Source organism: Myxocyprinus asiaticus, chromosome 40 (assembly GCF_019703515.2).
Source record: "Myxocyprinus asiaticus isolate MX2 ecotype Aquarium Trade chromosome 40, UBuf_Myxa_2, whole genome shotgun sequence".
NCBI lineage: Eukaryota > Metazoa > Chordata > Actinopteri > Cypriniformes > Catostomidae > Myxocyprinus > Myxocyprinus asiaticus.
In genome coordinates, this window is record NC_059383.1 from 38,904,649 (window position 1) to 38,932,483 (window position 27,835).

The following is a 27,835-nucleotide window of genomic DNA, read 5'->3' on the forward strand; positions in this document are numbered from 1 at the left end:
TTTTTTAAGTCATGGGTCAGGAAAGTGCTCAGCATATAGGCCTTTATCACAGTCCACGTGTGGTCACATCCGGCTCCAAATAGTAGGGTAACCAAACATCCACCCATCGATCTGTCTGTGGACGATTGCAGATTTTCTAAATAAATTATGCCAACTTGGATGCACATGGCAGTAAACATCAGACGTTTAATCGTTTCTTTGGAGTAACTCAGCACTTCACCATGTGTTATCTAATACTTTAATGTGTAATAGTATCTGAGCGTGCTGTTCAGTTTACTCCCAGAGGATTAATGTGCTCAACTCAAGTCCGAAGAGACGGCGTTTTAGTGTTTTAATGTCGTTGTTTTCACTATTGCAGCATGCTTATCTCCCATTTGTGAATATAATACAGTTGTAGACACTGGGACAGTTTCATCTCTATGTTTTATTTACATTGCATTCGGTCGCGACTCGCGAGTGGACGCGTCAATCATCGTACTCAAAGCATGAGGATATAACTCCACGTTTACAACGATTTAACCAGTTAATTTTTGTAATCAGACTCTGGGATGGAAACGTTTCTTTATTTGAATTTTTAAATGGATCTTATATCATACATGGAGATTATATAAAGTAAGCACATGAAAGCAATGTGATCATTATCATCGCAAATACTCAGTAGAATCTTTACTCGGAATCAGTAGCGGTTCTAGTTTGTATGGCGCCCTGGGCGAAACCCCCTTCAGCACCCCCCCCCCCCCCCTCTTGTAAGAGATGAGATAGCTGTTGGACTTCAGGGTGCCCACTTTTTTGTATGGTGCCTCGTGCTGCCCCCGGCAAGATGCCCATGTCGCCCATGCCTAAATCCGCCCCTGCTCAGAGTATACGGTTATTACTGTATACCCTTGTCTTGTTCTAATGCTCTTTAATGTGTAAATGTACTCTTGTTTGTATTATATTCTTGCATTCCTCTAATAAAAACTGTACGTATACTCTGTGAAGTGTTCCCTGCACACATACATCCTGTTTAAAATAATAAAACAACATGACACCATTTTTATTTACTTCATCATCCCTGAGAAATGATTGTACGGTGAGGCAGCACTGTAAAGTTTAAGTATTTGAGATGAATTGTACATAAAATAGTCCATAATAATTCCACACTGTGGGCACTGTCGTTGAAACAAACTGCAGCTAAAGCAGCAAAAGCGAACTACTCAGCGAAGCTTCCGCTCTGCGAACGCATAAGTGTGATAAAGGCCTATAAGAAAGTATGTACCCTTTTTTTATTTTTATTAATAACTCAAAAAGCGTTTATTGCTAAAACTGTGAAGGATGTGGTCTCCCTATTTTTCACAATCTGATGTTGGCAGGTATGGTTTGTGTATATTTAACACGTTTAAATATTTAAGTTGTAAAATGCTGTTTTTATAATACATAATTTATATATTTTTTAAATAATAATGATTTCTAAAAAAATAAGAAATGAATGGATATAGCAAATGCGATATATTAAGGTTCTGTAAGTGTGGGTTCCAGGTAAACAATGTTGTAATTTTGGGCTAAACGAGCATAAGAACCTCTTTAAACGATCAGAGACCATAAAGAGTGAAACAAGTCTTGGTTCCACAACAGTCCAGTAGAAGGCGACATGCACATAGTCTGTGAACCTCTACACAATAATAGAAGAAGATGCATAACATCGTTTACAGCTATTGTAAGTGTTGGGGAATATTTCCAGCTTCAAGTGAAGAAGTGTTTGTAAACAGGTTTAACATCTGAAGTCTCCATTATATAATACAGTAAATATGGAGTTTATTAAAGAGGAGAGTGAGAACATGAGTGATCCAGAACACTGCAGAATTAAAAATGAAGATACTGAAGAACAAACAGGTTAGTGTCTGTTCTTGATCCTTTATTAATGACTGATGAAGAACATGAAGGTAATAGACATAAGGCACATAGGATATAGGAGCTGTGGAATAATGTAATGATATAGGGACAGAAATTTATGTAATCTGACTTAAAAAAAAAAAAAAATAATAATAATAAAAAAAAAAAGTACTGCAGTTCCCTTAGATTTTATAGCATATCATAATGACAGAATTCATTTTTAGTACATCAAATATAACAAATAAAAAAATAACATTTGGGGTTCACATGTTTTTCATTTCACATTTTTTATTTTTTTTTTTCTTCTGAGTTAAATGTTGACATTTTAATGTTATTTGCAGGCCTATTGCAACTAAATGAAGTGGAGGAGAAAAAACATCAGTATCAGAAACCACATCAAAGGACAAATGTAGAAAAGTCTTATAGGTGCTCACAGACTGAAAAACAATCTGTCACATGCCCTCAGTGTGGAGATACTTTCATACGAAATGTAGACCTTAAAAAACATCAAAGAGCCCACACAGGAAAGAATCTTCACACATGCACTGAGTGTGGAAAGAGCTTCAGATATCAGAAAAACTTTCAGAATCATGTAAGAAGTCACACTGAAGAGAAGCCTTTTTCATGCCCTCAATGTGGAAAAAGTTTCTCCTGTAAAGAACATCTTCAGACTCACATAAGATTCCACACAGGAGAGAAGCCTTTCACATGCCCTCATTGCAGAAAAAGTTTCAAACAAAAAGAAAATCTTACTAGACACATAAGAATTCACACTGGAGAGAAGCCTTTTTCATGTCCTCAGTGTGGAAAGTGTTTCCCCCGTAATGAACATCTTCAGACTCACATAAGAGTACACACCGGAGAGAGGCCTTTCACATGTCCTCAGTGTGAAAAAGGTTTCAGAAATAAAGTAGATCTTAATAGACACAGAAGGATCCATGCTGAAGAGAAGCCTTTCAAATGCCTTCAGTGTGGAAAGAGCTTCACATGTAAAGCAAACCTTCAGGATCACGTCAGAATCCACACTGGAGAGATGCCTTTCTCGTGCCATCAGTGTGGAAAGAGCTTCAGATACAAAAGAAGTCTCAACGATCATCTGCGCCTCCATTCTGGAGAAAGATCATTTAACTGTGATCAGTGCAGTAAAACATTTGTCTTGTCATCTGGCCTAAGAAAACACCTGGAAACTCACAAGAAGCCTCACTTGTGTCCTACTTGTGGAAAAAGTCTTACAAGTCGGTACCGTTTAAAAGAGCACCAGAAAATACATACTGGTGTGAGAGATCATGTATGTTCTGAGTGTGGGAAATCCTTCATGAGAAGTGGCAACTTGAAACAGCACCAAATAATTCATACAAGTGCCCACATTGTGGGAAGAACTTCAGTCGATTAGGAACAATGAAAAGACACGAGCGAGTGCATACTGGAGAGAAACCATATCACTTCATGTGGGAAAACTTTCAAACAATCAAGTAATCTACGGGTTCATTTGAAAAAGCGTTGCCCAAAATCACAAGTTCATGTTTCGGTCCAACATGTGAAGTGTTAGACATTTAGATCAACCAAAAAAAAAAAGGACTTTCTCCTGAAGGGGCAGGTTTACCCCTGTCTGTTTGGCCTCAGTAATATCAGTGTATTAAAGGAGTACAGTTGTTCACCCAAAAATGAAGATTCTGTCACCATTTACTCACCCTCTTGTCATTACATATTGGTTTCATGCTGTTTACAAAGTTTACCAATGGTGTGATTTGAGAGTGAAAACATAAATTGTGGTCTGTTCATCATTCAAAGTAATTGTACACTCAAAAAAAAAAAGAAAAAATATATATATATATATATATATTAAGATTAAGCATTTCAATTTCATAGCAAAATTTCATCAAATTGAACTGAATAACTTTATCAAAATAAAGTTTTAAATACCTCTGAATTTCTATTTCATTTTGTAAAAAATTACAGAATTCAATTTGATGGAATTTTGTTATGAAATTTAAATATGTAAAATCTGGTAATCACTACGCTTTAGCCCTGAAATAGATTTGCGTGCCCTCGCATTTAGTTTTGCATTCCCTCATAATACATTTACCATGGTTTTTGTAGAGTAACCATATTTTAACCTTTATATTCTTAGTAAAATCATAATAATAATAATACAGATAAATGACAACCCTGGTAATAAAAATCATAATTTTGTGGTTAAAATAATAAAAAAAAATTAATAAGAGAATATTTTAAATCGAGGTGTTTAAAAAGTATGAAAGAATGGGTTGATAGGGACATTGTATTATGTATATATACAGTATATATGTATATATGTTTGTATAAATGTACGTGTCATGTAGAAATTAAGCAGTTAAAGCAAACGCAAAATTTTGTTAAGTTTGATTCAAATAATTTGTTAGGGTGAAGTAAAATTTATAAATATTATATAGACATTTTGCTCTTATTTTTTTCTTTATATTTTCTTTGTTTTTTTCTTATGAATTGTGAATAGGACTGTAAATGGAAATATTTAAAGAGATAATATAAAACTAGAGAGGTAAAAAGGGTAGGCATAATAAGGTTTAGTAAAACCATAGTTAAACTATGGTATTTGTGTAGTAAAACCAAAATAACCACAACATTATGGTTTTTATTACCATAGTTTAATTTTTCTGTATTATTAATATGGTTTTACTATGAATATCAAAGTTAAAATATGGTTACTGTAGTAAAACCATGGTAAATTTATTGCAAGGAACGCAAAACTTATTGCGAGGCAACGCAAAACTATTGCTAGGGTACGCAAAACTTATTGCGAGAGAAAGCAAAACTATTGCGAGGGAATGCAAAACTATTGCGCGTTCGGAAACGCAAAATGCATTGCGAGGGAACGCAAAACGCATTGCGAGGGGAACGCAAAACTTATTGCGAGGGAACGCAAAACTTATTGCGAGGGAACGCAAAACTATTGAGAGGGAACGCAAAACGCATTGCGAGGGGAACGCAAAACTTATTGCGAGGGAACGCAAAACTTATTGCGAGGGAACGCAAAACTATTGAGAGGGAACGCAAAACTTATTGCGAGGGAACGCAAAGCTATTTAGAGGGAACGCAAAACTTATTTAGAGGGAACGCAAAACTTATTGCGAGGGAACGCAAAACTTATTGTGAGGGGAATGCAAAACTTATTGAGAGGGAACGCAAAACTTATTGCGAGGGAACGCAAAACTTATTGTGAGGGAACGCAAAGCTATTTAGAGGGAACGCAAAACTTATTGTGAGGGAACGCAAAACTTATTGCGAGGGAACGCAAAGCTATTTGGAGGGAACGCAAAACTTATTGCGAGGGAACGCAAAACTATTGAGAGGGAACGCAAAACTTATTGCGAGGGAACGCAAAGCTATTTAGAGGGAACGCAAAACTTATTTAGAGGGAACGCAAAACTTATTGCGAGGGGAATGCAAAACTTATTGCGAGGGAATGCAAAACTTATTGAGAGGGAACGCAAAACTTATTGCGAGGGAACGCAAAGCTATTTAGAGGGAACGCAAAACTTATTGCGAGGGAACGCAAAACTTATTGCGAGGGAACGCAAAACTATTGAGAGGGAACGCAAAACTTATTGCGAGGGAACGCAAAGCTATTTAGAGGGAACGCAAAACTTATTTAGAGGGAACGCAAAACTTATTGCGAGGGGAATGCAAAACTTATTGAGAGGGAACGCAAAACTTATTGCGAGGGAACGCAAAACTTATTGCGAGGGAACGCAAAGCTATTTAGAGGGAACGCAAAACTTATTGTGAGGGAACGCAAAACTTATTGCGAGGGAACGCAAAGCTATTTAGAGGGAACGCAGAACTTATTGCGAGGGAAAGCAAAGCTATTGAGAGGGAACGCAAAACTATTGCGAGAATGCAAAAAGTATTGAGAGGGAACGCAAAACTTATTGTGAGGGAATGCAAAACTATTGAGAGGGAACGCAAAACTTATTGCGAGGGAACGCAAAACTTATTGCGAGGGAACGCAAAGCTATTGAGAGGGAACGCAAAACTTATTGAGAGGGAACTTAAAACTTATTGCGAGGGGAATGCAAAACTTATTGCGAGGGAATGCAAAACTTATTGCGAGGGAACTTAAAACTTATTGCGAGAGGAATGCAAAACTTATTGCGAGGGAATGCAAAACTTATTGCGAGGGAATGCAAAGCTATTGAGAGGGAACGCAAAACTTATTGAGAGGGAACTTAAAACTTATTGCGAGAGGAATGCAAAACTTATTGCGAGGGGAAAGAAAAACGTATTGCGAGGGAACGCAAAACATATTGCGAGGGAACGCAAAACTATTGCTAGGGAACGCAAAACGTATTGTGAGGGAACGCAAAACATATTGCTAGGGAACGCAAAACGTATTGTGAGGGAACACAAAACTGTTGTGAGATAATGCAAAACTTATTGCGAGGGAACGCAAAAAGTCAGTCTTTTTTTTACCCATTGGGCCTAGCGGGGCTCCGTACACTACCGGCACTGATGCACAATGATTTTCACAGTTCCGGAAAAGTATTGTTGTGTGATTATTCTTGTGTATTCTTGTGAACGCAATTAATATACATTTCTAAATTTTCAAAATATGCTTATTATAGTCTCTATTTAATTAAAAATGTAATGTATTCAGTCTTAATCTATCCCTCGTTTAAGGAAAGCAACATGTTTTAGCAAAGCAACGTTTCATTAAATAATCACATTTTCTTTGGTAGTAATTAAATACGCATATATGCATATATAATGTCTTTCCCCTTTAAGTGCTCTTAATGTTCTTTTTTTTTCTCACTTTTTCATTTTTACTTTTAATCTTATCTTATATCTGAAGATGTTGACATTGTTACCGAAGGTGTACAGGCACAGTACATAAATCTATCTCTGTATGTTTTTATGCGTATATTTTACTATATGTAATCCAAACGAAATGCTGAACCTCAACTGTTGAGCCTATAATTTTATTTTCTTTCCTTAAAAAAAGAACTGAATGCAATAACTAGAAAAGATACGACTCGCAATTAAAAGTTATAAACAATCAAATGTGCAAATGACAAACGGTGAGTTAGATTGATGTAAAGATCACATTAAATCTGACCTGCACCTGGCTGTTCACACTGAAGGCACATTGGGAAAAAAACAGATATGTTTCCAATTTATTTCCACATATGAAAGTGGCCTGATCAGATTTGAAAATGTCAGATTCAGTATAACAGATCTGTCATATGTGTGTGAAAAAAAACAAACAAAAAAACAGATTGAGGCCACATTCAGCTGCAGTGAGAATGTAGGCAGTCAAAATGTCATCTTTGGGTCCTGGGGGAAACAACTTTAGGAACCTCTTAAACTTTATAAGAGACAATACTCAGTATAACAGCTCTTGATTCCACAACAGACCAAGAGGTGGCGGCATGCACATAGTTTGTGAACCATCAGACAATAAAGAAGAAGACGCATAACATTGCTTTCCATCTTCAAGTGACAAAGCGTTACAAAACAAGCACTGGAGAAAAAATGATGTCTGCATGATCTGGAGTTTGTTAAAGAAGAGTGTGAAAACATGAGTGATCCAGAACCCTGCAGAATGAAAGGTGGGTGTCTATTCTTCATCATAGCCTCTGTATTCTTCTATATGCTTCATCTATATTATTCTTCATTTATGGCCCTGTCCCAAATAAACATACCATACACTACAACCATAAACTAACATTTCCAGAACGTTGCAGGGAGGTATTTGTGGGAACACCTAAAATAACAGGGTACTCAGAAGCAGAACTTATTCTCTATTGGTTATTTTCTGGTTTATTGTTATTATTATTATTTTGTCACTTTTCATAATTTTTTTTATGATAATATATGTAATTATTTTTCATAAACATTATAATGAACAGATGTGAAAAGCATACAAAAATAATATTCGTGCCTTGCGTCTGCAATATTTATATTCGCACGCTTTTTATCCATTCCTCAACAAATTGGCTCGCTCGCACAATTTAAAAAAATTAACAGTCATTCAGGTGGACCGGCTCACTGACTGACATCGTTTATCGATTTCATCACTAATCAGTTACTTCCAGTTTTGGGTGTAATACATTACTAAGAAATTAATTACTGTAAATAAATTACTTTTTCATTGGAAAAAAAAAAGTAAAGTAAGGGATTACTCTAAATTTTTCAGTAATTTAATTACAGTTACTTCTGATGTAATTGCGTTAAATACTGTATATACTCTAGAACAATTGTACATTAAAAATTTGTGAATTTAAAATCGAAATTTAACGTCTAATGTTAAAATGTATGTAGCTGCGATGTTGCTATTTAAATATAAGGGATTTTGCAAATTACGGCTATGTACAGGAAAGTATTCTCTGCTTTCTTAATATTTTAAATACTCACAATTAATCCCAAAATGCTCTTTAAACCTACAAAAACAAGGGTTCAGTTAGTTTTAAGTTACTTACTTATTTGAACATAAAAATGTTAAATTAAAACTGAATATGATGAGTAATTCCATTACTTTATTCGGTTAATCCAACGGAATAAAAAATTTGTTAACCAATTAAATACATCACACTAAAAGTTATACTACATACACCAGAAAAACAAGTTGTTCACAATCAAAACACTCTCTCGGCTCGGACAGTCTCGGAAGGAACAGTGTGAGACTCATTCATCCACCATTGCAGAGGGTTCTGGTGGGGGTCCATGCAGTGATCTTTGTCATATATCTCCAGCTCTGTCAGTCGGCTAAGCTAAGCATGTTTGAGTAGTATTCCTCACCAAAAAAAATTTAAATGCAATTGTCGGCCATTATCGCTTTTCCGTTTTCGCTTCTTCAACACCAGATGACGATTCTATCCCTGACTCTGAGCTTACATCCTTAACATTCTGGCCACGCTCACACAGCAGCAGAATACGGTTGTCAGACCTGTTTTGTGTGCTTAATACGGTTACATTCACACACAGTACGGTTAATTATGGGTGTAACAACCGCATTCTATAACCGAACTGACACTCACAAATTTTCAGGTCTCACAACTGCATTCTCGGCAAACCTGCGCTGTGTGAACCAAAACGGCCTGGACAACTAGTTGTTAGTTATGTCATGTACAGTCAGAGACATGCTGCACTGTACATGCGTGTATTTCATGTGGGGTTTTGTTAACTCACGGACATGGAGAAAAGCTGCTCTCTGCACGCAATTAAAAAGCATTCAAAGTCGCTGTCGGTTAATTATGATCTGATGGATGAACTCGCGCCTCGATTGGACTCATTTATTTAATAACGTGGTGGCAATTTTGATAAGACATACTGGTGTTATGGACATCACCATCTTTTAGTCACTGTCATGGTATGTATGTATGTATGGTTACAGCTGTTAGAATACGGTTGCGACTTCGGTTAGAATATGGTTGCGACTTCTGTTAGAATACGGTTGCGACTTCTGTTAGAATACGGTTGCGACTTCGGTTGGAATACGGTTGCGACATCAGCTAGAATACGGTTGTGACTTCGGTTAGAATATGATTGCGATTTCGGTTAGAATACGGTTGGGACTTCGGTTAGAATACGGTTGGGACTTCGGTTAGAATACGGTTGGGACTTCGGTTAGAATACGGTTGTGACTTCGGTTAGAATACGATTGCGATTTTGGTTAGAATACGGTTGCGACTTCGGTTAGAATACGGTTGGGACTTCGGTTAGAATACGGTTGTGACTTCGGTTAGAATACGGTTGCGACATCGGTTAGAATACGGTTGCGACTTCGGTTAGAATACGGTTGTGACATCGGTTAGAATACGGTTGTGACATCGGTTAGAATACGGTTGTGACTTCGGTTAGAATACGATTGCGATTTTGGTTAGAATACGGTTGCGACTTCGGTTAGAATACGGTTGTGACATCGGTTAGAATACGGTTGTGACTTCGGTTAGAATACGGTTGCGACTTCGGTTAGAATACGGTTGTGACATCGGTTAGAATACGATTGCGATTTTGGTTAGAATACGGTTGCGACTTCGGTTAGAATACGGTTGTGACATCGGTTAGAATACGATTGCAATTTTGGTTAGAATACGGTTGCGACTTCGGTTAGAATACGGTTGTGACTTCGGTTGTTCGTTCATACAGACAGTATTTGAACTACTACAGTATGCTGTTGTATGAACGGGGACATTTCAAGTCTCACACCTGTAAGTAAATACGGTTAGAAAGTAAATACATCAGTTCTCACTTTTGTGAAACTTGTCCAGACAGCTCGTTTTCCACGATCGCGCTAACAGTTTAGCGCCTGCAGCAAATATGAGGTACACCGTCAGATTTATAAATAAATAAAGTTTATACTATACTTTTTTTTACTAATTGTAATAGTATTTGTGATTAGAAAAACTATTTAAACTACAATAATTCCAAAATTAACACGCTGTATTAAATATTAAAAATAATTATTTTTTATTGTTTAAAAATTACTTGTCGACGTCACTAATCGACTAGTCAGTTGTTGAACGACTAGTCGACAATTCATGTGCATCCCTAGTTATTATTCTGGTAAGTTGTTATAAATATATTGACTTTAACTGACTTGCTCAGCAATACTGAAACTGCTCCGCCATGACAGTAGTTGACTTGAAAGAGAAAACTCAGTGGTGAAGCAGACAGTGCACACTATTGTCTACTATAGCTCCTTTTGCGGCATTGTTGAGAATGCAACGCATTCTTGCGTTGAGTATGTTTCGAACTTAAGGCACTTAAGCAGGTTTGGTAGCTGTTGATGTAATATCTTAGGAGTTGTATAATAATGTAGTTAAAGCTGAAGTAGTTTCTGCGACACTAGCGCCAGCGAACAGAATTGCAAAAATACAGTCGGGTATTCCCACCCTTAACTCACTCCATTGGTTGAGTGACATTGTTGGGGCAGGTCTAAGCAGGTTGCTTAAAAGAAACACATTTTTATAGTGCCACAGACACAGTGTTTACACACTTAAGTTAACCTATGAATGGCTGACTTATATTTGTCTCTGCATATTAAGCTGGGATAGAAGAAAGTATTTTAACACTGAAAAAGTACTTCAGCTTTAAACAAATAATATAGGGACAGAAATGTAAGTAAATAGACTTCATGACCCTGTTTCCACCTGGTCTTAAGATGTGATTTTGGTGATTTGATCACATGTGGTCAGCACTAAATACAGGTGGAAACGGGGTGCAAAAAGTTTTGCGATCAGAACACCAAAACTACATAAAAGGTAGTCAAAAACGCATGTGACCAAATTACATTTGTGGTGTAAATGCTTATCCGTCCTGAATGCGTCCCAGACAGCTCAATCACCCACTGTGCTACAACAAGAGTTTTAAACTTCGCCAGTTCTGAGCAGCTTTATAAGAAAACAACCGATTGGAAAATTTTAAAAAAGCAAATACATATGCAAGCATGAGAAGTTCACATATCTTCTTCAGTATGTCTGATTTCAACATGCAGAGACACAGACGAGAAGCCAAGACATCTCAAGCTCAGGTTAATACAGGTACTCCACTAAAATGACGAATAATTCTGCTTGAAATGTTGCGTTGTGCATGGATAAAATTTCAGCTGCATATGGTAGAAACTGCGCCTTTTTTATTTTTATTTTTTGTTTATTTGTCTTTTATTACTTTTTTAAAAATGTTTATTATCATGCAGAAACACACTGACATAGTGATTGATGTATGTGTCTTGAAATCAGAGACCCTCCCCTCAAAATCTGAACACAAGTGGTATTAAGAGTTGCATCTCGGCTGACCACTTGTGGTCAGACCACCAAAACCGCATCTTAATACTAGGTGGACACAGGGCCTATGTGTCAATGTGTCCTTAATAGCAGTGGCCACAAATATCTCATAGCATATCATGACAGAATTAACTTTAAGTACTGTACATCTAGTAAATCAAGTAAAATCATAAGGGGTCTGTTCCAAAACCTAGTGAGCTTCCTCAGGAGGCGGCATTTTAAGGCATCATAAGCATGCTTCCGATGCTAAGGCTGTTCCAAAAGGTTGGTATTTTAATCATGCTGATTTCTAAGATATCTCGTTTGGGCAAAATTCTCAGGTATCATCGTATGTATACTTCCCCAGTTAGACGATCCCAGATTGAACCGTGATGAGCTCGGTTGAAAAATAAATGGAGTTTCATAACAAAGTTCAGGAGGAGCAATCACATTGCCAGAGTAAGCATATATAAACAGCTGCTTACATCCATGCTGCAACGACTCCTCCAGCATTCCTCCACCACCCCAACTCCTCCCATCTACTCATTAATTACTCAACAAGTCCATTCGAGCTCGGGTCAAGTCTGGAGCCTTGAGCCCTCCTCCAGGGACAGCGAGCCAAATAATATCCTCACTGCAGTATTACATTAACTTGCGAACTACTAAAATCAAAGATGGCGTACGAAGCAGAAAATTATAGATAAAATTAGTTTATTGTGATAGAAAACTGATTATTTTACACAAAATGTGCGCGTGCTATGCGTACTTATCCTCATTAGAGTATCGCGTTGTTTCTCTTGCATCACCTATATTGAAAGGAGTTGCATGTGGAGTTTCCTGTTTGCTGCGCATGAGGTGCGCTACTTGATGGATACGAGGAATTGCTACCTATGAAGATTATTCCAAATTGCTGTCTTATGATGCTCCATTTCAGTTAGGATTTCAGAAGACAGCTGCCTATGTAGGCAGGAGACAGTTAAGCTGTATGGAGTGGTGGTGGCGTAGTGGGCTAAAGCACATAACTGATAATCAGAAGGTTGCCGGTTCGATCCCCACAGTCACCACCATTGTGTCCTTGAGCAAGGCACTTAACTCCAGGTTGATCCAGGGGGATTGTCCCTGTAATAAGTGCACTGTAAGTCGCTTTGGATAAAAGCGTCTGCCAAATGCGTAAATGTAAATGCAAAGCAGCTCACTAACTTTTCCTGAATGCGGAAGTTTCAGACGAATCAACCGTTTTCAGTTTCCGGAAATTGCCCGGTTGCTAGGGAGGGTAGAGTCACATGGGATAACCTCCTCGTGGTCACTATAATGTGTGGTTCTCACTCTCCGTGGGGCGTGTGGTGAGTTGTGCGTGGATGCCACGGAGAATAGCGTGGGCCTCCACACGTGCTACGTCTCAACAAGCCACGTGATAAGATGCGTGGATTGACGGTCTCAGACGCGGAGGCAACTGAGATTCGTCCTCCGCCACCCGGATTGAGGTGAGTCACCATGCCACCACGAGGACTTAGAGCGCATTGGTAATTGGGCATTCCAAATTGGGGAGAAAAATGTGGCAGTGCAGTGCTGATACTTCACAGAGTCGAGATGACCGTTTATTATTGACCATGCCTCAACTGAGTGTGTAGATGACATGAAGCGATGGTCTGAGGTTAGTTACGTTGATATCATTAACGCTAGTTACATTGATATCATTATCGCTAGTTTCGGTTAGTTTTGAAAACAGAAAACAGGCAATTAGAATCATCATGCCACCTCCCAGTGGTTGCTCAGGAAAACTGTGGATAAATTGATGTTCACCTTAATTTAATTTCTCAATTGTTGTTTATGAATTGACTTTTGAGATTTTAAATGTTCATTGCAGGCCTGTTGGAACTAAATGAAGTGGAGGAGACAAACCATGAGTATCAGAAACCACATCTTTTCACAACTGGAGAAAAGTCTTTTGGTTGTTCACAGAATTTCACACAAGAAAGTCCTCAAACCAGAGCTAAAAATTCTTTAACTTGCCCTCACTGTGGAAAAACTTTCAGACGAAAAGGAGATCTTATTAAACACATAAGAGTCCACACTGGAGAGAAGCCTTTCGCATGCACTCTGTGTGGGAAACGTTTCAAACTAAAAGGAGATCTTAGCAAACACATAAGAATTCACACAGGAGAGAAGCCTTTCACGTGTCCTCAGTGTGGAAAGAGCTTCACATTAAAATCAAACCTTAAGGATCACGTAAGAATTCACACTGGAGAGAGGCCTTTTACATGCACTCAGTGTGGAAAGAGTTTCCCCCGTAATGAACATCTTCAGATTCATATTAGATTCCACACAGGAGAGAAGCCTTTCTCATGCCCTCAGTGTGAAAAAAGTTTCCGAAATAAAGGATATCTTAATCAACACAGAGGAATCCATGCTGGAGAGAAGCCTTTCACATGCCCTCAGTGTGGAAAGAACCTCAAATGTAAAGCAATCCTTAAAAACCACATGAGAATTCACTCAGGAAAGAAGCCTTTTACTTGTCCTCAGTGTGGAAGCAGCTTCACATGTAAAGCAAACCTTCAAGATCACATAAGAATCCACACTGGAGAGAAGCCATTCACTTGCCATCAGTGTGGAAAGAGCTTCAGATGGAAAAGCAGTCTCGATAGTCATCTGCGCCTCCATTCTGGAGAAAGATCATTTAACTGTGATCAGTGTAGTAAAACATTTTTCTTGTCATCAGGCCTAAGAAAACACCTGAAAACTCATGCAAATGAGAAGCCTTACTTGTGTCCTACTTGTGGAAAAAGTCTTACAAGTCAGTTCCATTTAAAAGAGCACCAGAAAATACATACTGGTGTGAGAGCTCATGTATGTTCTGAGTGTGGGAAATCCTTCATTACAATTGACAGCTTGAAAAGGCACCAAATAATTCATACTGGAGAAAGACCTTACAAGTGCCCACATTGTGTAAAGAACTTCAGTCAATTAGGAGCCCTGAAAAGACATGAGCGAGTGCATACTGGAGAGAAACCATATCAGTGCACTTCATGTGGGAAAACTTTCAACCAATCAAGTCATCTACAGACTCATTTGAAAAAGCGTTGCCCAAAATCACAATGTGTGCAAAGTTCACCTTCAGGTCCAACAAGTAAATCGTTAGAAATTCAGATGGACTTTCTCCCAACAGATTTTAATCAAAGATTGTAAAGAGCTAAAATTACCCATAGTGGTGATTGCATTCAAATATTTACGGGAGATTTTCTTGGCTGGGATGCTTTGTATGTTTGAGCAGCATGACCACAAGGGAGGTTGCATGTTGTTTCCTGTACTTCCAGTACCATAGGATAGGTCACAGTATGCCGACTCACTGACAAGCACCATCTTCTATCAGACATGTATGCATCAGCTCCATTGTGTATTACCTTCCCCTGTGGTGCGACTGGAAGTAATCTTGTTCATATAATCAGTGACGAGCGTGATTCTGAGGTTGCATTTTTCCCTTCAACAATACATTTTTACTCCACTGATGGTTAGGTTTAGGTTTGGGGTTTGAGTTAGGGGGTTCAGTTTATAAACATTCATCATGCATTCCTTTTTACCGTATTACCGTCTGCACAGCTGAAAACAACTCGCTTCACAACTCGCTTTTGGTGCCCCTCTGTGGACATTTCAACCATGGAAAATGGAGCTCACACATGGCCATATGCCCAACAACACTTACCGCTTTGGCCACTGGGGGCAATGTTTTGAATTTTGGTAAGCACAGATTGATTGTAGCTAAAGAAAAGTCAGCCTAATGTTTCCGATTTCACTATGAGATCAGTCTGGTTTGAGATGAGCTTGAGATGTACCGACACACAGAAAACCTAAGACTACTCTCATATGAGTAGCCATCAGAAGGCCCACAGAGAATCTGTGCACACAAAACTCAGCAGAATGCATTCACAAAATTCTACTCATGGAATGGCACAGATTCACAACGAGAACTGCTATAGACCATTTCAAGAACTGTTCATTGGTGACGTCAAGTGACGTCATTGTTCCATGAAGACTTCCTGTTTGTCAAAACAGAGACTATTTAGCAGAGACGGGCCACTTCTATTAAAATGAATAGGAGAAATTGGAATGCTCAATGGCAGCCAACGGTCAACGGATGTAGAAAGGAAGTCCGGCTTTACAGGTGAAATAGCCAATCACCTTTTAGATACAGAAATCACCTGTCAGTCAACTCAAGAACGTGCATTAGCTATACAAGACGGTAAAATTGAATTTTTTTGCGTAATCTGAGGTAAAGAAACACAAATTTATGAGACCAGTTGTGACGGAACGACACGCCCCTCCCATGGATCATCATCGCCCCGCCTCGCGTGATGGGGCTCGTGTGATCTCAATGAAGAGCCTCATCAATGCTGCGTATAAACACAGAGCGCGCCTCTCCTCGGGAGACCGGTCTCTACCTGCAGGCATCTTTGCAGGTCCAGGAACGGAGCGGGGAGTGTACGGTGCGAGTTAGATGTGACGCCGGGGATTGGAGCATGCGTCGCGGACGATGGCCCAGGATGCCGGGCCGCTATTCCCCTCAAGTGCCAAGGCCCAGGGAAGCCAGGCCGCTGGAGTGAAGCTGCCGCCCCACGTGCCTCAGACAAGGAGGGGAGTGCATCATAGGACCCTGCCCACTATCACCTGGACCTACCCCTGTCTTCACTACTCTTCCTTCACATAGCACTTTCCACGCAAGAACACCTTCATAAAGTTCTGTAACATCTGCCCTCTCATCATTGACAAACTACTGTTTATTTCAATGGTGGCATTCTGGGTAGTGTGACAACTGAGCTTAGCATTAAACAACACTAATAAACACTTGCATTTGGTAATTCAGATCATGAAACTGAGAAATTTACAAAAATGTACAATCCTTGACTTACAAGATATTTAAAGTAGGACTTACAGAGAGATCACCTGAATTAAACTTCAAATTATGTTAAATAAAATCTATGTAGGACTCAAGATCAAAATGTCTGATTTACATGGCCTACAGATAACAATCGACCAATAATTAAACAGCTTAATTTAATATCAGAGTTGAATGTAATTGTCATATCTGGAAATGGACTTCAGATATCAATAAATTGAAGAATAATTAAAGATCTTTAAAAGCTTTGTTATTAGTTATGATAAAACTACTGAACAATTACTGATATCAAACATTTTTGTTCTTACTAGTAGACTAAGTAGTACATTGTTGACATGTAGGTGTCAGTAGGACATACATTTTAGTTATCTGAAATTGCGTTTAGAGTCAATGACAGATCGTTGTGAAATTCTACTAGTAAAAATGCAGTTAGAGATGCTTTTACTAGTCACATTTCCATTTTTTATATCAAGAATTGTTTTTTCTGCTAGTAATGATGTCATTTGTATATATAAATACATTTTTACAAGTGCAAACCTAATTACTGTTGTCAAAAATCTGCATTTTCACTAGTAGCGTAGATAATTCCATTGCTAATGTCTAGAAACAGCATTTTAACTAGTGAAAATGTTATTGAATTGTAGTCTGTAATTCATCTCCTGCACATGATTAAATGTCAAAAAGGCTTGTGAGAACAATCTGCCAAATGTCCTCTTAAGGCTTCATTAATCTACGACTTCTGAGCATCTGAGCAGCCCAGAACAATTCACCACTTCCATGGCCCATAATAGAATGTGGCGCTAGTGCACTAGTTAAGTAGCGATCCGGTATTAAATAGAAGTAGAAATGAAAACAAAACCAAATTTAGTTTAAATAGGAGTGTGAGAACATCAGTGGTCCAGAACCCTGCAGGAAGAAACATACGAAGAAACAAATAGGTTAGTGACTATTCTTGATTGAACGCTCGGTCCATTCGTGTTTTAATCTCTATTGATTTGTGTTTGTTGTTGCTGTGTGCTCCTATAGTCTATATGGGTGTATCCTTAAATAGAGCACAACAGTCTGGTTCCAGAAGTAAAAATCCCATTCATTTATCCCATAGACAAATTGATTTTCAAGACTTGTAAAACAACAACCTTATGTACTCTAGATTGCCGTATTACACTATATTTCTATATTAATCAATGTATTACAAAAATAATACCAGTGTTAAATGCACTGAATACCATAGGAAATACATGGACTGTCATATGCATTCTAGTGGTTGTCATGGAAATTCTCTTATAATTAAAAAAATATTCAAATACATTTTTAAAAAGTAAGTTCACATGATAGAAGACACCTTAACTGAGGAATACCTGTAGTGGCAGATCAAAAGACCACTTTATGTAAAAATGATGTATTAAAAACTACACACTGAGTTTTGCATTAAAGGGTTAAATCAACATTTAAAATATAAAAAAAATCCAACATTTCCATTAGAAACACAGTCCAAACTCACTAAAATGACATTTTAATATGTATATATTCATTTGCTGTTTTGTTATTTCTATTTAATGCATTAAGATATTTTAATGAACTTTTCAAACTCAAGTTTGTTTTTAATGTCTCTTATTGAATGTGCAATCATGCTTGTGTTCACGTTTATTAATAATGATAACTTTTAATGAGAAAAAAAAATGTACGGGTTGCAATAAGATAGGGGGCCCAAAAATCCTAACAGCGCCCCTGCCAATGCCCTATTCCCTTCGAAGACTTTACCATGGACTGTGGGAGCTTTGGAAGGGTGTGGGGCTCAACAGTAACATTCATTCGTAATTTTTAAGTAATTTTAATAGAAATTTAGTTTGAAACTGTCTTAAATTTCTTCTTCCAGAACCCAAATGGCTAGAAGTGGGCGGGCACTGTTGTGCTCTATTCGTGCCCTCGTTGAAGCCACGCCCACAACAGTTCACCACACAAGCCCCGTTCACACTGTTAAGCCCCGTTCAACCGCGGGCGGCATGTCGCTAGACTTTGCGATCTGTGTCGCTGGTGGGGGTTCCTACTGCTGCCGCCACTCTAACATTATTGGTGCACTGTACAACTGGCCATAGTAGCGTTTGAAATGCTGTTTACAGATGATAGTGCCGATAAAACTAAGATATCATACTAATTTGACAAGGAGTCAGTTCTTTTGCTTCTAAAGATGCACATTCTGCAGGGAGAGCGTTTTATATAACCTGCAGCAGTGCTTAATGCATCATATCATTAAACAAGACGAACGTTATATCAATATATGAATCAAACTCACTCAGAATGCCGACACGGTTTTCCACGTATCATTTTATTAGGCCATAGCTATGTATGTGGTTAAAAACAAATGATATGGAACAGTGAAATCGCTAACAGAAACTTTTAAATTCTCTGTCTTGCCTGCACTCGACTCCATTATCTCACACTCACTGCCCTGGAGACGGATGACGTGAGCTCCACTGTCTTCACTCTCATTGGTAGTGGCTTGCGAATGTCACTCGTCATTTGCATAAAGTTAACATTTTCTCAACTTGTCTTGTCGCTCCCCACGGCGATCTCTGTCGCTAATAGTCGTGACAGCTCGTGTTGCCTGAAGTCGCTGTGCTCTCATTGAAAATGAATGGGATGGTGTCGCTGTCTCGTGTGATCCCGCTGGCGGTGTGAAGGGGGCTTTAGAAATTTTGACGCTGCAAGCGACAGGAGACCATGAAGCCCCATACACACATGCAGCAACTTTATCGCTTGATGTTGGTAGTCTGTACTGTCGTTAGTGGGTGCAAGTGGGCGTTCCTACTGCTGTTGCTCTAAAGTTATTGGTGGACTGCACGTCTTATGATCACAGATGAGGCATTTTGTCCACTGACACATTCTTCACTCCTATTGGTTGTCGCTCCCAAAAGTAGCTCCTCATTTACATCAAGTTAAACTTTTCTCAACTTTGTCTTGTCGCTTGCCACGGCCACATCTAATCGCCAGAGGTTGCTGTCGCTCGTGTCGCCAGCTCTCATTAACCTAGTTTCCATCAACTTTTCGCGCTGTTTTGTTATCGACAAAGTGAAAATGCGTAAAAAAAAAAATTGCAAAATTTGCCGTCTTCTGCTTGTTTCCATTCAAATGGCCTTTTATTGGTAAAAATGGTGCGCGTGATGACGTCATGCTTAAAATACAGAAATGTGTGTATATCACTAATTGTGTCCCAGATGTCCCTAATTCCCTAATAATTGGGAGAGTATTGAGACAATTCATTGAAATTAGCCAGCTTTCTGTGATTTTAATTTCACAAATAAATGCAATCAGAAGACGAGGAATTGTAATCAAATGGGAACAGTTGCCCTTCTGATAGGACAGTAATATTGGTCCTGATGTTGCGCCTATCGCAGGTTGCCACCGGTTCTGACCCGAAAGTGAACCGTCATGGCCCTTTTTAAGCTGGCAACCTGCACCAAGTAGTGGAGGAAACTTTCAGTCTTAGTATAAGGACCATCCATCGATGTATATATGATGTGTGCACAGCTATTAAAGAAAAATCGATGCGGTGTAAAATCAGGATTTACATATTCAATATAATACATTCCTGATATTCAACAGGCTATTTTGAACAATCATCTAATCTAAAGCCTCACCATCACAACTGCATTATGTCCCGCATATTTGTCCAGCAACTTTAAAGACCAACTGAACTTGATTGTCATCTAATATTAATTTTAGCGTCATAATGCAATTTACATTTTACATTTTAATTTAAAACATCTTTGTGCACAGAAATATGTTTTTTGTATTGTGGGCTAATTCCATGACTGCCGTCTATTATTTTGAATGGTGTGGAAAAGCAACTTTAATAAATAAACGGATGGCTACCGCGATTAAATTAAAGTGGCAATTCATTTGTTCTCCTTGCACTTGTCGATAACAGGTGCATGATACGAGATATTTGTGATGGTATTCCTGGAAGTGTCATGACACAGACATGTTTGCAGCATCGGATCTGCGCAGGAATGCCATTAAGACCAATCTATAACAGTGCGAGTAATGCTTCACGTACAATAAATTGGCTTTAAGGATGTATACCTTGTCGTCATGATTAACACAGGCTAACGATTGCGGTAAAATTTGTCATGTGACAAAATTTTTGCATTAATGCCAATTTTCTCAACAAAAAGTGTTTCCAAACCAGTTTTTCGTGACATCTGAAGTATCAATATAGTTTATGCACTAGAGTTAAACAGAAAAATATTATGTCGACACGTGAAATTTTAGAGATAATTTACATTTCCATCAGCTATATCGGTAAACTTTTTGACATGCTACACCAATTGTTGTAAAAAAAACCTTGGATGGAAACATAGTTATTGACAATGAATGAGATGAGGTCGCTTTGTCGCTGGAAGTCAATGCATGCGTATACGGGGCTTGAGAGCTGTCGACTTACGGCTACACGAGCGACAGCAGCCGTTGGCGACAGGATGTGGGCATGTCAAGCGACGAGTTGTGAAAATAAAGGAGTTGAGAAAAGTTCAACTTGAAAATACAGAGCGATATCGCACAGCGACAGCCAATGAGAAAAGACAGTGAAACTCACGTCATCTGTCTCCTGTGAGAAAAGAGTTGTTGTTGTCATCGATTTCACTGTTCTATATCATGTATCTTTAAAAACGAACATGGATATAATAAATCAGTGATACGTGGAAAACCGTGTCAGAAATGTTTCTGAGTGAGTTTGATTGATACATTGAAAGATCGATCTTTGTGTTGATATAATGCATTGAGTATTGATGCCGTTTATAACACTTTTCCATCCAGAATGCTAATTTTTAGCGGCAAGTAAACTGATTTCTTATCAAATTGGATAATGTACCAGAAAATGTCGACATTGTTAGTGAATTTAATGCATACATTAATAGATTGTTTGTCTTGTTCATGATAGGATGCTTTGAGCACAGCTGTAGTTTATATAAAAGCACTCTCCCCTAGGGCTGCGTGGTTTACCGGTACCAACGAAGTATCGCGATACCAAAAATATTAAAACGGTACGATATTATCTTGTTGCTAATTTCAGTACCATATTACAGTATGCTGTCATTAGCAAAATGATATGAGATGTGACCGTTTTGAGATTAAATCAATGATAATTTGAAAATAAAATAAAAAACCTCTGGATAAGGTCAAGTGTGATCATTAAACAGCAGAAGGAAGTAATTTAATTAAATAATATACAGTCACATGCGCTGCACACTACAGAATGAACAAGAGGTGCCGCTCTGCCATCTGCTTCACACACACACACGGGCGCACGTATGTGCACACACTCACAAACGTAACACACACACTCACTCTCACACAAACACAACACACACACACAAATGTAACACACTGACACACGCGCACTCACTTACACACACACAAATGTAACACACTGACACATACACTCACTCTCACACAAACACAACACACAAATGTAACACACTGACACTCAAACACAACACACACTCACTCACTCACACACACAAACGCAACACACACACTCACTGTCACACATACACAACACACACTCACACATACTCTAAGACAAACGCAACACACACTACCGGTGCTTAATTTTCATGCAGTGTGTTTAGAGGATAAACAGCTGTTAACACCTAAATGAACTCCTCGAGTTCGGAGATTTTAGCTCTAGAGTCGCAAATATCTTGTATCATGCACCTGTTATCGACAAGTGCAAGGAGAACAAATGAATTGCCACTTTAATTTAATTGCTGTAGCCATCCGTTTATTTATTAAAGTTGTTTTTCCACACATAACTAACCCATCAAAAACAGGAAGTCATTTTCTGTGTAATTTCATCAAAAATCGATTTAGTATCGATACCGAGGTACCAGGGCTGGTATCGTACCGAAGCCAAAATTTTGGTATCGGAGCAACCCTAATCTCCCCTGCAGAATGTTCATTATTAGTGGCAAAACAAATTATTCCTTGTCAAATAAGAACGATATATTTGTTTTACTGGCAATCTAGCACATCTGTGATCAGATTTTCTGAAGCTATGGCCAGATGTGCAGCCAATCAATAACGTTAGAGTGACAGCGTTAGGAACGCCCACTAGCGACAAGAAATACATTTTCCCCACATAGATGTTATTTTTGGAATAATAAGTATATTTTGTTTAAATCTAAGTCCCTCATCTTTTAGAAATGGTTCTCAAATAATATACTCTTAGTAAGTCAACTTTTTAACCATGAAGGGCTTTTATTGAATTATTCTGAATTCTTATAAAAATGTAAAAATTCCAATTACTCCAAAAGAATTTGCTGCAGTTATGGATGCTATCCCTTCTTGGTTTAAAATGCTTCTGAGTAATAATGTCGTTTCTCCACTTCACAATCATTAGATCCTGGTAATACACCAGTTGGTCAGATCTGTTTCTCTTCTTGCTTTAATAAGTGTAATAATAGATGTATTAGGGCCCTTTTTCAGAAAGATACCGTCTCTAGTCCAGCTGTGTTACCCTTTTGGAATAGTCGAGCTGATGGTCTTATCTGGAAGAAAATGTGGAATTTACCCCATAAATATCTACAAACGATTATCAATCTATTATCCCTGTAACTATTATATAGAAAGCTCCTTTAACTGGGATATTGATGTTTCTTGTGCATTCTGCAGACTGCATACAGAAACAATTTTTCATTTATTTTGGAGTTGTCCTTACTGGTCAATCTCCTGCTCATTTGTTCTAATCTCCAACTTTGTTTTGAAAACGTTTTGTTTGGTTTCTTTAACTATGATATGTCTCATGATAAAGGATATTACTTGATTAATCTGTTACCCTTCTTAGGTAAATTTAGTATACATAAAGCTAAGTATGGGAAGAATAAACCACTGTTTATAATCTTTAAAGCAGAAGCCCAACAATACTTGAAAACTATTCTGAACTTAAAAATTAGAAAGCTGTGAAATGTGTCAAAATATGTAGCGTATTTACTTAACGTATCCCCTGGCTGTATTATGTTTTGTTTTCTTTAATTTTTCTGGTTTTGTCTGTAAATATTAAAATAATAATAATAATAATAAAGACAGTGTGGATGGGAGAACTAACAGAAGGTGGCAGTATTGCACTAGTTAAGGAGCTATCCAGCATTAAAATAGAAGAAGAAGAAAGAAGGAGAAGAAGATAAACCCAGGAGCAAAAACTCTATATGACTGTATATGAGGAGTGAGAACATGAGTGACCCAGAATTACATACGGAGGAACAAACAGGTTAGTGTTTGTTGTTGATTCTTTATTAATAACTGCTGATGAACAAAGAAAACAAACCTTCAGGCAGTTCACCAGGTTTGGTGGCTGTTGATACAAAATCCTAGGAACTGTGGGGGAAAACAATAATGTAGGGAGGGAGATGAAAGTATAATTGGTGACTGAATTAACTTTTTGTACATCCAATAGAAGAAATAAAATCTGAATCAAAAAATGTTTTGTTCCTTTATTTTGTGTGTTCGTTCATTATTTTTTTCTTGACTTTTGACTTTTGAATGTTGTTTGCAGGCCTGCTGAAACTACATGAAATGGAGGAGAAAAAACATCATTTTACAACTGGAGAAAAAAAGTTTAGTTGCTCACAGACCGAGAAGAATTTGACACAAAGTGCGCAAAGAACAGGAGCCGAAAATTGTTTCACCTGCTCTCAGTGTGGAAAAAGTTTCAAACGAAAAATAGACTTTATTAAACACATAAGGATCCACACTGGCGAAAGGCCTTTCACGTGTCCTCAGTGTGGAAAGAGCTTTATATGTAAAGCAAACCTTAAGATTCACATACGAATCCACACTGGAGAGAAGCCTTTTACATGCAGTCAGTGTGGAAAGAGTTTCTCCCAATATGGAAATCTTGCGGATCACAAAAGAATCCACACTGGAGAAAAGCCTTTCACGTGTCCTCAGTGTGGAATAAGCTTTGCATTTAAAGCAAACCTTAAGATTCACATACGAATCCACACTGGAGAGAAGCCTTTTACATGCACTCAGTGTGGAAAAAGTTTCAAACGAAAACAAGAGCTTCTTACACACATTAGTGCACACACTGGAGAGAAGCCTGTCACATGCATTCAGTGTGGAAAGAGCTTTGCATGTAAATCATACCTTAAGGATCACTTAAGAATCCACACTGGAGAGATGCCTTTCACGTGTACTCAGTGTGGAAAGATCTTCAAATGGAAAAGCAATCTCAATGATCATCTGCTCGTCCACTCTGGAGAAAGATCATTTAACTGTGATCAGTGTGGTAAAACATTTGCCTGGGCATCAGGTCTAAGACAACACCTGAAAACTCATGCAAATGAGAAGCCTCACAAGTGCTCGCACTGTGGAAAGAACTTCAATGCATCAGGAACCCTGAAACGACACGAGCGAGTGCATACTGGAGAGAAGCCATATCACTGCACTTCATGTGGGAAAACTTTCAACCAATCAAGTCATCTACAGACTCATATGAAAAAGCGTTGTGCAAAATCACAGAGTGAGCCGAGTTCATCTTCAGGTCCAACTGTTTGAAGGGAATAGCTTGATATTGAGATAAACCAAAGGATGGAATTGTTCCCAACAGAGCAGTTTTATCAAAGAGCAAATTACCTGTATGGTGAAATTTGTGCTGGTTCAGCAATGGAAATTTAAATGGTGGAGCAGTTCTGTGAAATAAAAAAACGTAATTTTATATTTGGGAAAGCAGGACTGGGATTAAAAACAGCCTGCACCAATCAACTCACAGCTTATAATCACATTAGGGCTGGGCGATATGGCGATATAAAGTGTCAATCGATAGAGATTTTGCTATATCGTGTATATCGTGATATGTAAATATCCATGTGCGCAGCGTGGGTTTATCTATCAGTGGGCAGGGCTTCACGTGAGACTGATGAATTTAAGAAACAGACAGGGTTTAAAAAAAATTCGGCAGCCACCCAAGAAAATTTAATTACATTCATCTCAAGTTTGGCGTTTCATAAGCGCTCAATATGCTTCTGATCTGACGCGCGCATCTGTTTCATGTTAGCGTCGCGTGCACTATCTCTGGAGCACGCAAGTGCGCGAGAGTCCAGCATGCTTCCTGATATTTACAGGAGAGCGCAGAGCGGGATCACTCGCAGTACTCTGCCATTTTTGACCTAGGAAAAACACTGAGAAGATCATCTCCACAGAACTGGACGACTCCTAAAAAAGTCAAGAAAATGAAGAGGAGCTTCTTATTAAAACAGGTGTGACATCTGTGGTGTAGATGCACAAACCTAATACAGAGCAGAAAAATATAATATGTAATCTGTCGCACCTCAAAATGAAGCAAACAAAAGAATATCATGAAAGCAAAAAGATGCACTCTGCATTCATTCGGCTATATATATATATATATATATATATATATATATATATACACACTATATTGCCAAAAGTATTCGCTCACCCATCCAAATAATTGAATTCAGGTGTTCCAATCAGTTCCATGGCCACAGGTGTATAAAATGAAGCACCTAGGCATGCAGACTGCTTCTACAAACATTTGTGAAAGAATGGGCCGCTCTCAGGAGCTCAGTGAATTCCAGCGTGGTACTGTGATAGGATGCCACCTGTGCAACAAGTCCAGTCGTGAAATTTCCTCGCTACTAAATATTCCACAGTCAACTGTCAGTGGTATTATAACAAAGTGGAAGCGATTGGGAATGACAGCAACTCAGCCACGAAGTGGTAGGCCACGTAAAATGACAGAGCGGGGTCAGCGGATGCTGAGGCGCATAGTGCGCAGAGGTCGCCAACTTTCTGCAGAGTCAATCGCTACAGACCTCCAAAGTTCATGTGGCCTTCAGATTAGCTCAAGAACAGTGCATAGAGAGCTTCATGGAATGGGTTTCCATGGCCGAGCAGCTGCATCCAAGCCATACATCACCAAGTGCAATGCAAAGCATCGGATGCAGTGGTGTAAAGCACACCGCCACTGGACTCTAGAGCAGTGGAGACGCGTTCTCTGGAGTGACGAATCATGCTTCTCCATCTGGCAATCTGATGGACGAGTCTGGGTTTGGCGGTTGCCAGGAGAACGGTACTTGTCTGACTGCATTGTGCCAACTGTGAAGTTTGGTGGAGGGGGGATTATGGTGTGGGGTTGTTTTTCAGGAGCTGGGCTTGGCCCCTTAGTTCCAGTGAAAGGAACTCTGAATGCTTCAGCATACCAAGAGATTTTGGACAATTCCATGCTCCCAACTTTGTGGGAACAGTTTGGGGATGGCCCCTTCCTGTTCCAACATGACTGCACACCAGTGCACAAAGCAAGGTCCATAAAGACATGGATGAGCGAGTTTGGTGTGGAAGAACTTGACTGGCCTGCACAGAGTCCTGACCTCAACCCGATAGAGCACCTTTGGGATGAATTACAGCGAAGACTGCGAGCCAGGCCTTCTCGTCCAACATCAGTGTCTGACCTCACAAATGCGCTTCTGGAAGAATGGTCAAAAATTCCCATAAACACACTCCTAAACCTTGTGGAAAGCCTTCCCAGAAGAGTTGAAGCTGTTATAGCTGCAAAGGGCGGGCCGACGTCATATTAAACCCTATGGATTAAGAATGGGATGTCACTTAAGTTCATATGTGTCTAAAGGCAGATGAGCGAATACTTTTGGCAATATAGTGTATCTATCTATCTATCTATATATATATATATATATATTTTTTTTTTTTTAACTTATTCTCTATGTTGTATTGCTTTGGGAAGATCTCGAGTTTCTTGAGGAAAGTTTATAACAATATTAGTCAACATATCAGACTGAAATGTGAGATAATGTGAAATTTAGCATTATGGTAAGAATGATTTAAAACCAAGTTTGGGCTTTTTTGTACTTTTGACTATTGACAAGCTCCAAATAAAGAGAAAATGATATAAGAGGAAATATTTAAAAGTATTTAATTCACTGACAGAAATACTTAAATGTAGACATTACAATATGGTTATTTAATACAAACGCAAATTTTAACAAAATTTTTCTATATCGTGATATTGTTATCGTGATATAAAATGACTCATATCGTGATATAAGATTTTAGTCATATCGCCCACCCCTAAATCACATGCATAAAATACTTTCTTTAGTGTTGGACATGTACTAAAAATCAGTTTTTACATGGCAAAGACAACAGGATTACATTACACAACAAAAAAGTGTAGCATTTCGGTGGATGGAAAAACTAGTAAATAGTTTCACAAAACCTGCTGCAAGATTTCTTCATGTTTCAAAATAAAGTTAAATGTACAGTTCATCCAACA

At 38.5% G+C, this 27,835-nt stretch overlaps 3 protein-coding genes across 5 annotated transcripts in view; all 3 read left to right on the top strand.

The window, feature by feature from the left end:
* The window catches only part of LOC127430853 (gastrula zinc finger protein XlCGF57.1-like), a 32,189-nt gene extending 28,511 nt beyond the window's left edge, over nt 1-3,678 (top strand). The window contains exon 3 of the mRNA XM_051680977.1: nt 3,390-3,678. Within this exon, the coding sequence (XP_051536937.1) occupies nt 3,390-3,421 (32 nt within the window). The 3' untranslated portion in view covers nt 3,422-3,678. The remainder of the gene's footprint in view (nt 1-3,389) is intronic.
* LOC127430860 (gastrula zinc finger protein XlCGF8.2DB-like) lies at nt 1,681-3,391 on the top strand. The gene is made up of 2 exons (XM_051680987.1): nt 1,681-1,872; nt 2,214-3,391. Exons 1-2 carry the CDS (start codon nt 1,788-1,790, stop codon nt 3,263-3,265), a joined length of 1,137 nt encoding a protein of 378 aa, XP_051536947.1. The 5' UTR covers nt 1,681-1,787; the 3' UTR covers nt 3,266-3,391.
* A 108-nt stretch (nt 3,679-3,786) lies between the features above and the next one.
* LOC127430851 (gastrula zinc finger protein XlCGF8.2DB-like) lies at nt 3,787-25,080 on the top strand. 3 transcript variants are annotated; one of them, XM_051680969.1, is made up of 2 exons: nt 3,787-7,478; nt 13,501-18,070. In XM_051680969.1, exons 1-2 carry the CDS (start codon nt 7,448-7,450, stop codon nt 14,817-14,819), a joined length of 1,350 nt encoding a protein of 449 aa, XP_051536929.1. In that variant the 5' UTR covers nt 3,787-7,447; the 3' UTR covers nt 14,820-18,070. The 3 variants fall into 3 exon arrangements, with proteins under 3 accessions (XP_051536929.1, XP_051536931.1, XP_051536930.1); XM_051680971.1 differs by lacking the exon at nt 13,501-18,070 and adding an exon at nt 24,077-25,080 and having other exon boundaries at nt 6,935-7,478; XM_051680970.1 differs by lacking the exons at nt 3,787-7,478; nt 13,501-18,070 and adding exons at nt 21,274-23,791; nt 24,077-25,080.
* The last annotated feature ends 2,755 nt before the right edge of the window (nt 25,081-27,835 follow it).

What these genes read in the sequence shown, in the direction of transcription:
- LOC127430860 (XM_051680987.1), top strand. Translation starts at nt 1,788, where the DNA reads ATGGAGTTTATTAAAGAGGAGAGTGAGAACATGAGTGATCCAGAACAC. An exon ending in AGATACTGAAGAACAAACAG is followed by an intron (nt 1,873 to 2,213) that starts GTTAGTGTCTGT and finishes TGTTATTTGCAG; the next exon opens with GCCTATTGCAACTAAATGAA.
- LOC127430851 (XM_051680969.1), top strand. Translation starts at nt 7,448, where the DNA reads ATGAGTGATCCAGAACCCTGCAGAATGAAAG. An exon ending in AGAACCCTGCAGAATGAAAG is followed by an intron (nt 7,479 to 13,500) that starts GTGGGTGTCTAT and finishes TGTTCATTGCAG; the next exon opens with GCCTGTTGGAACTAAATGAA.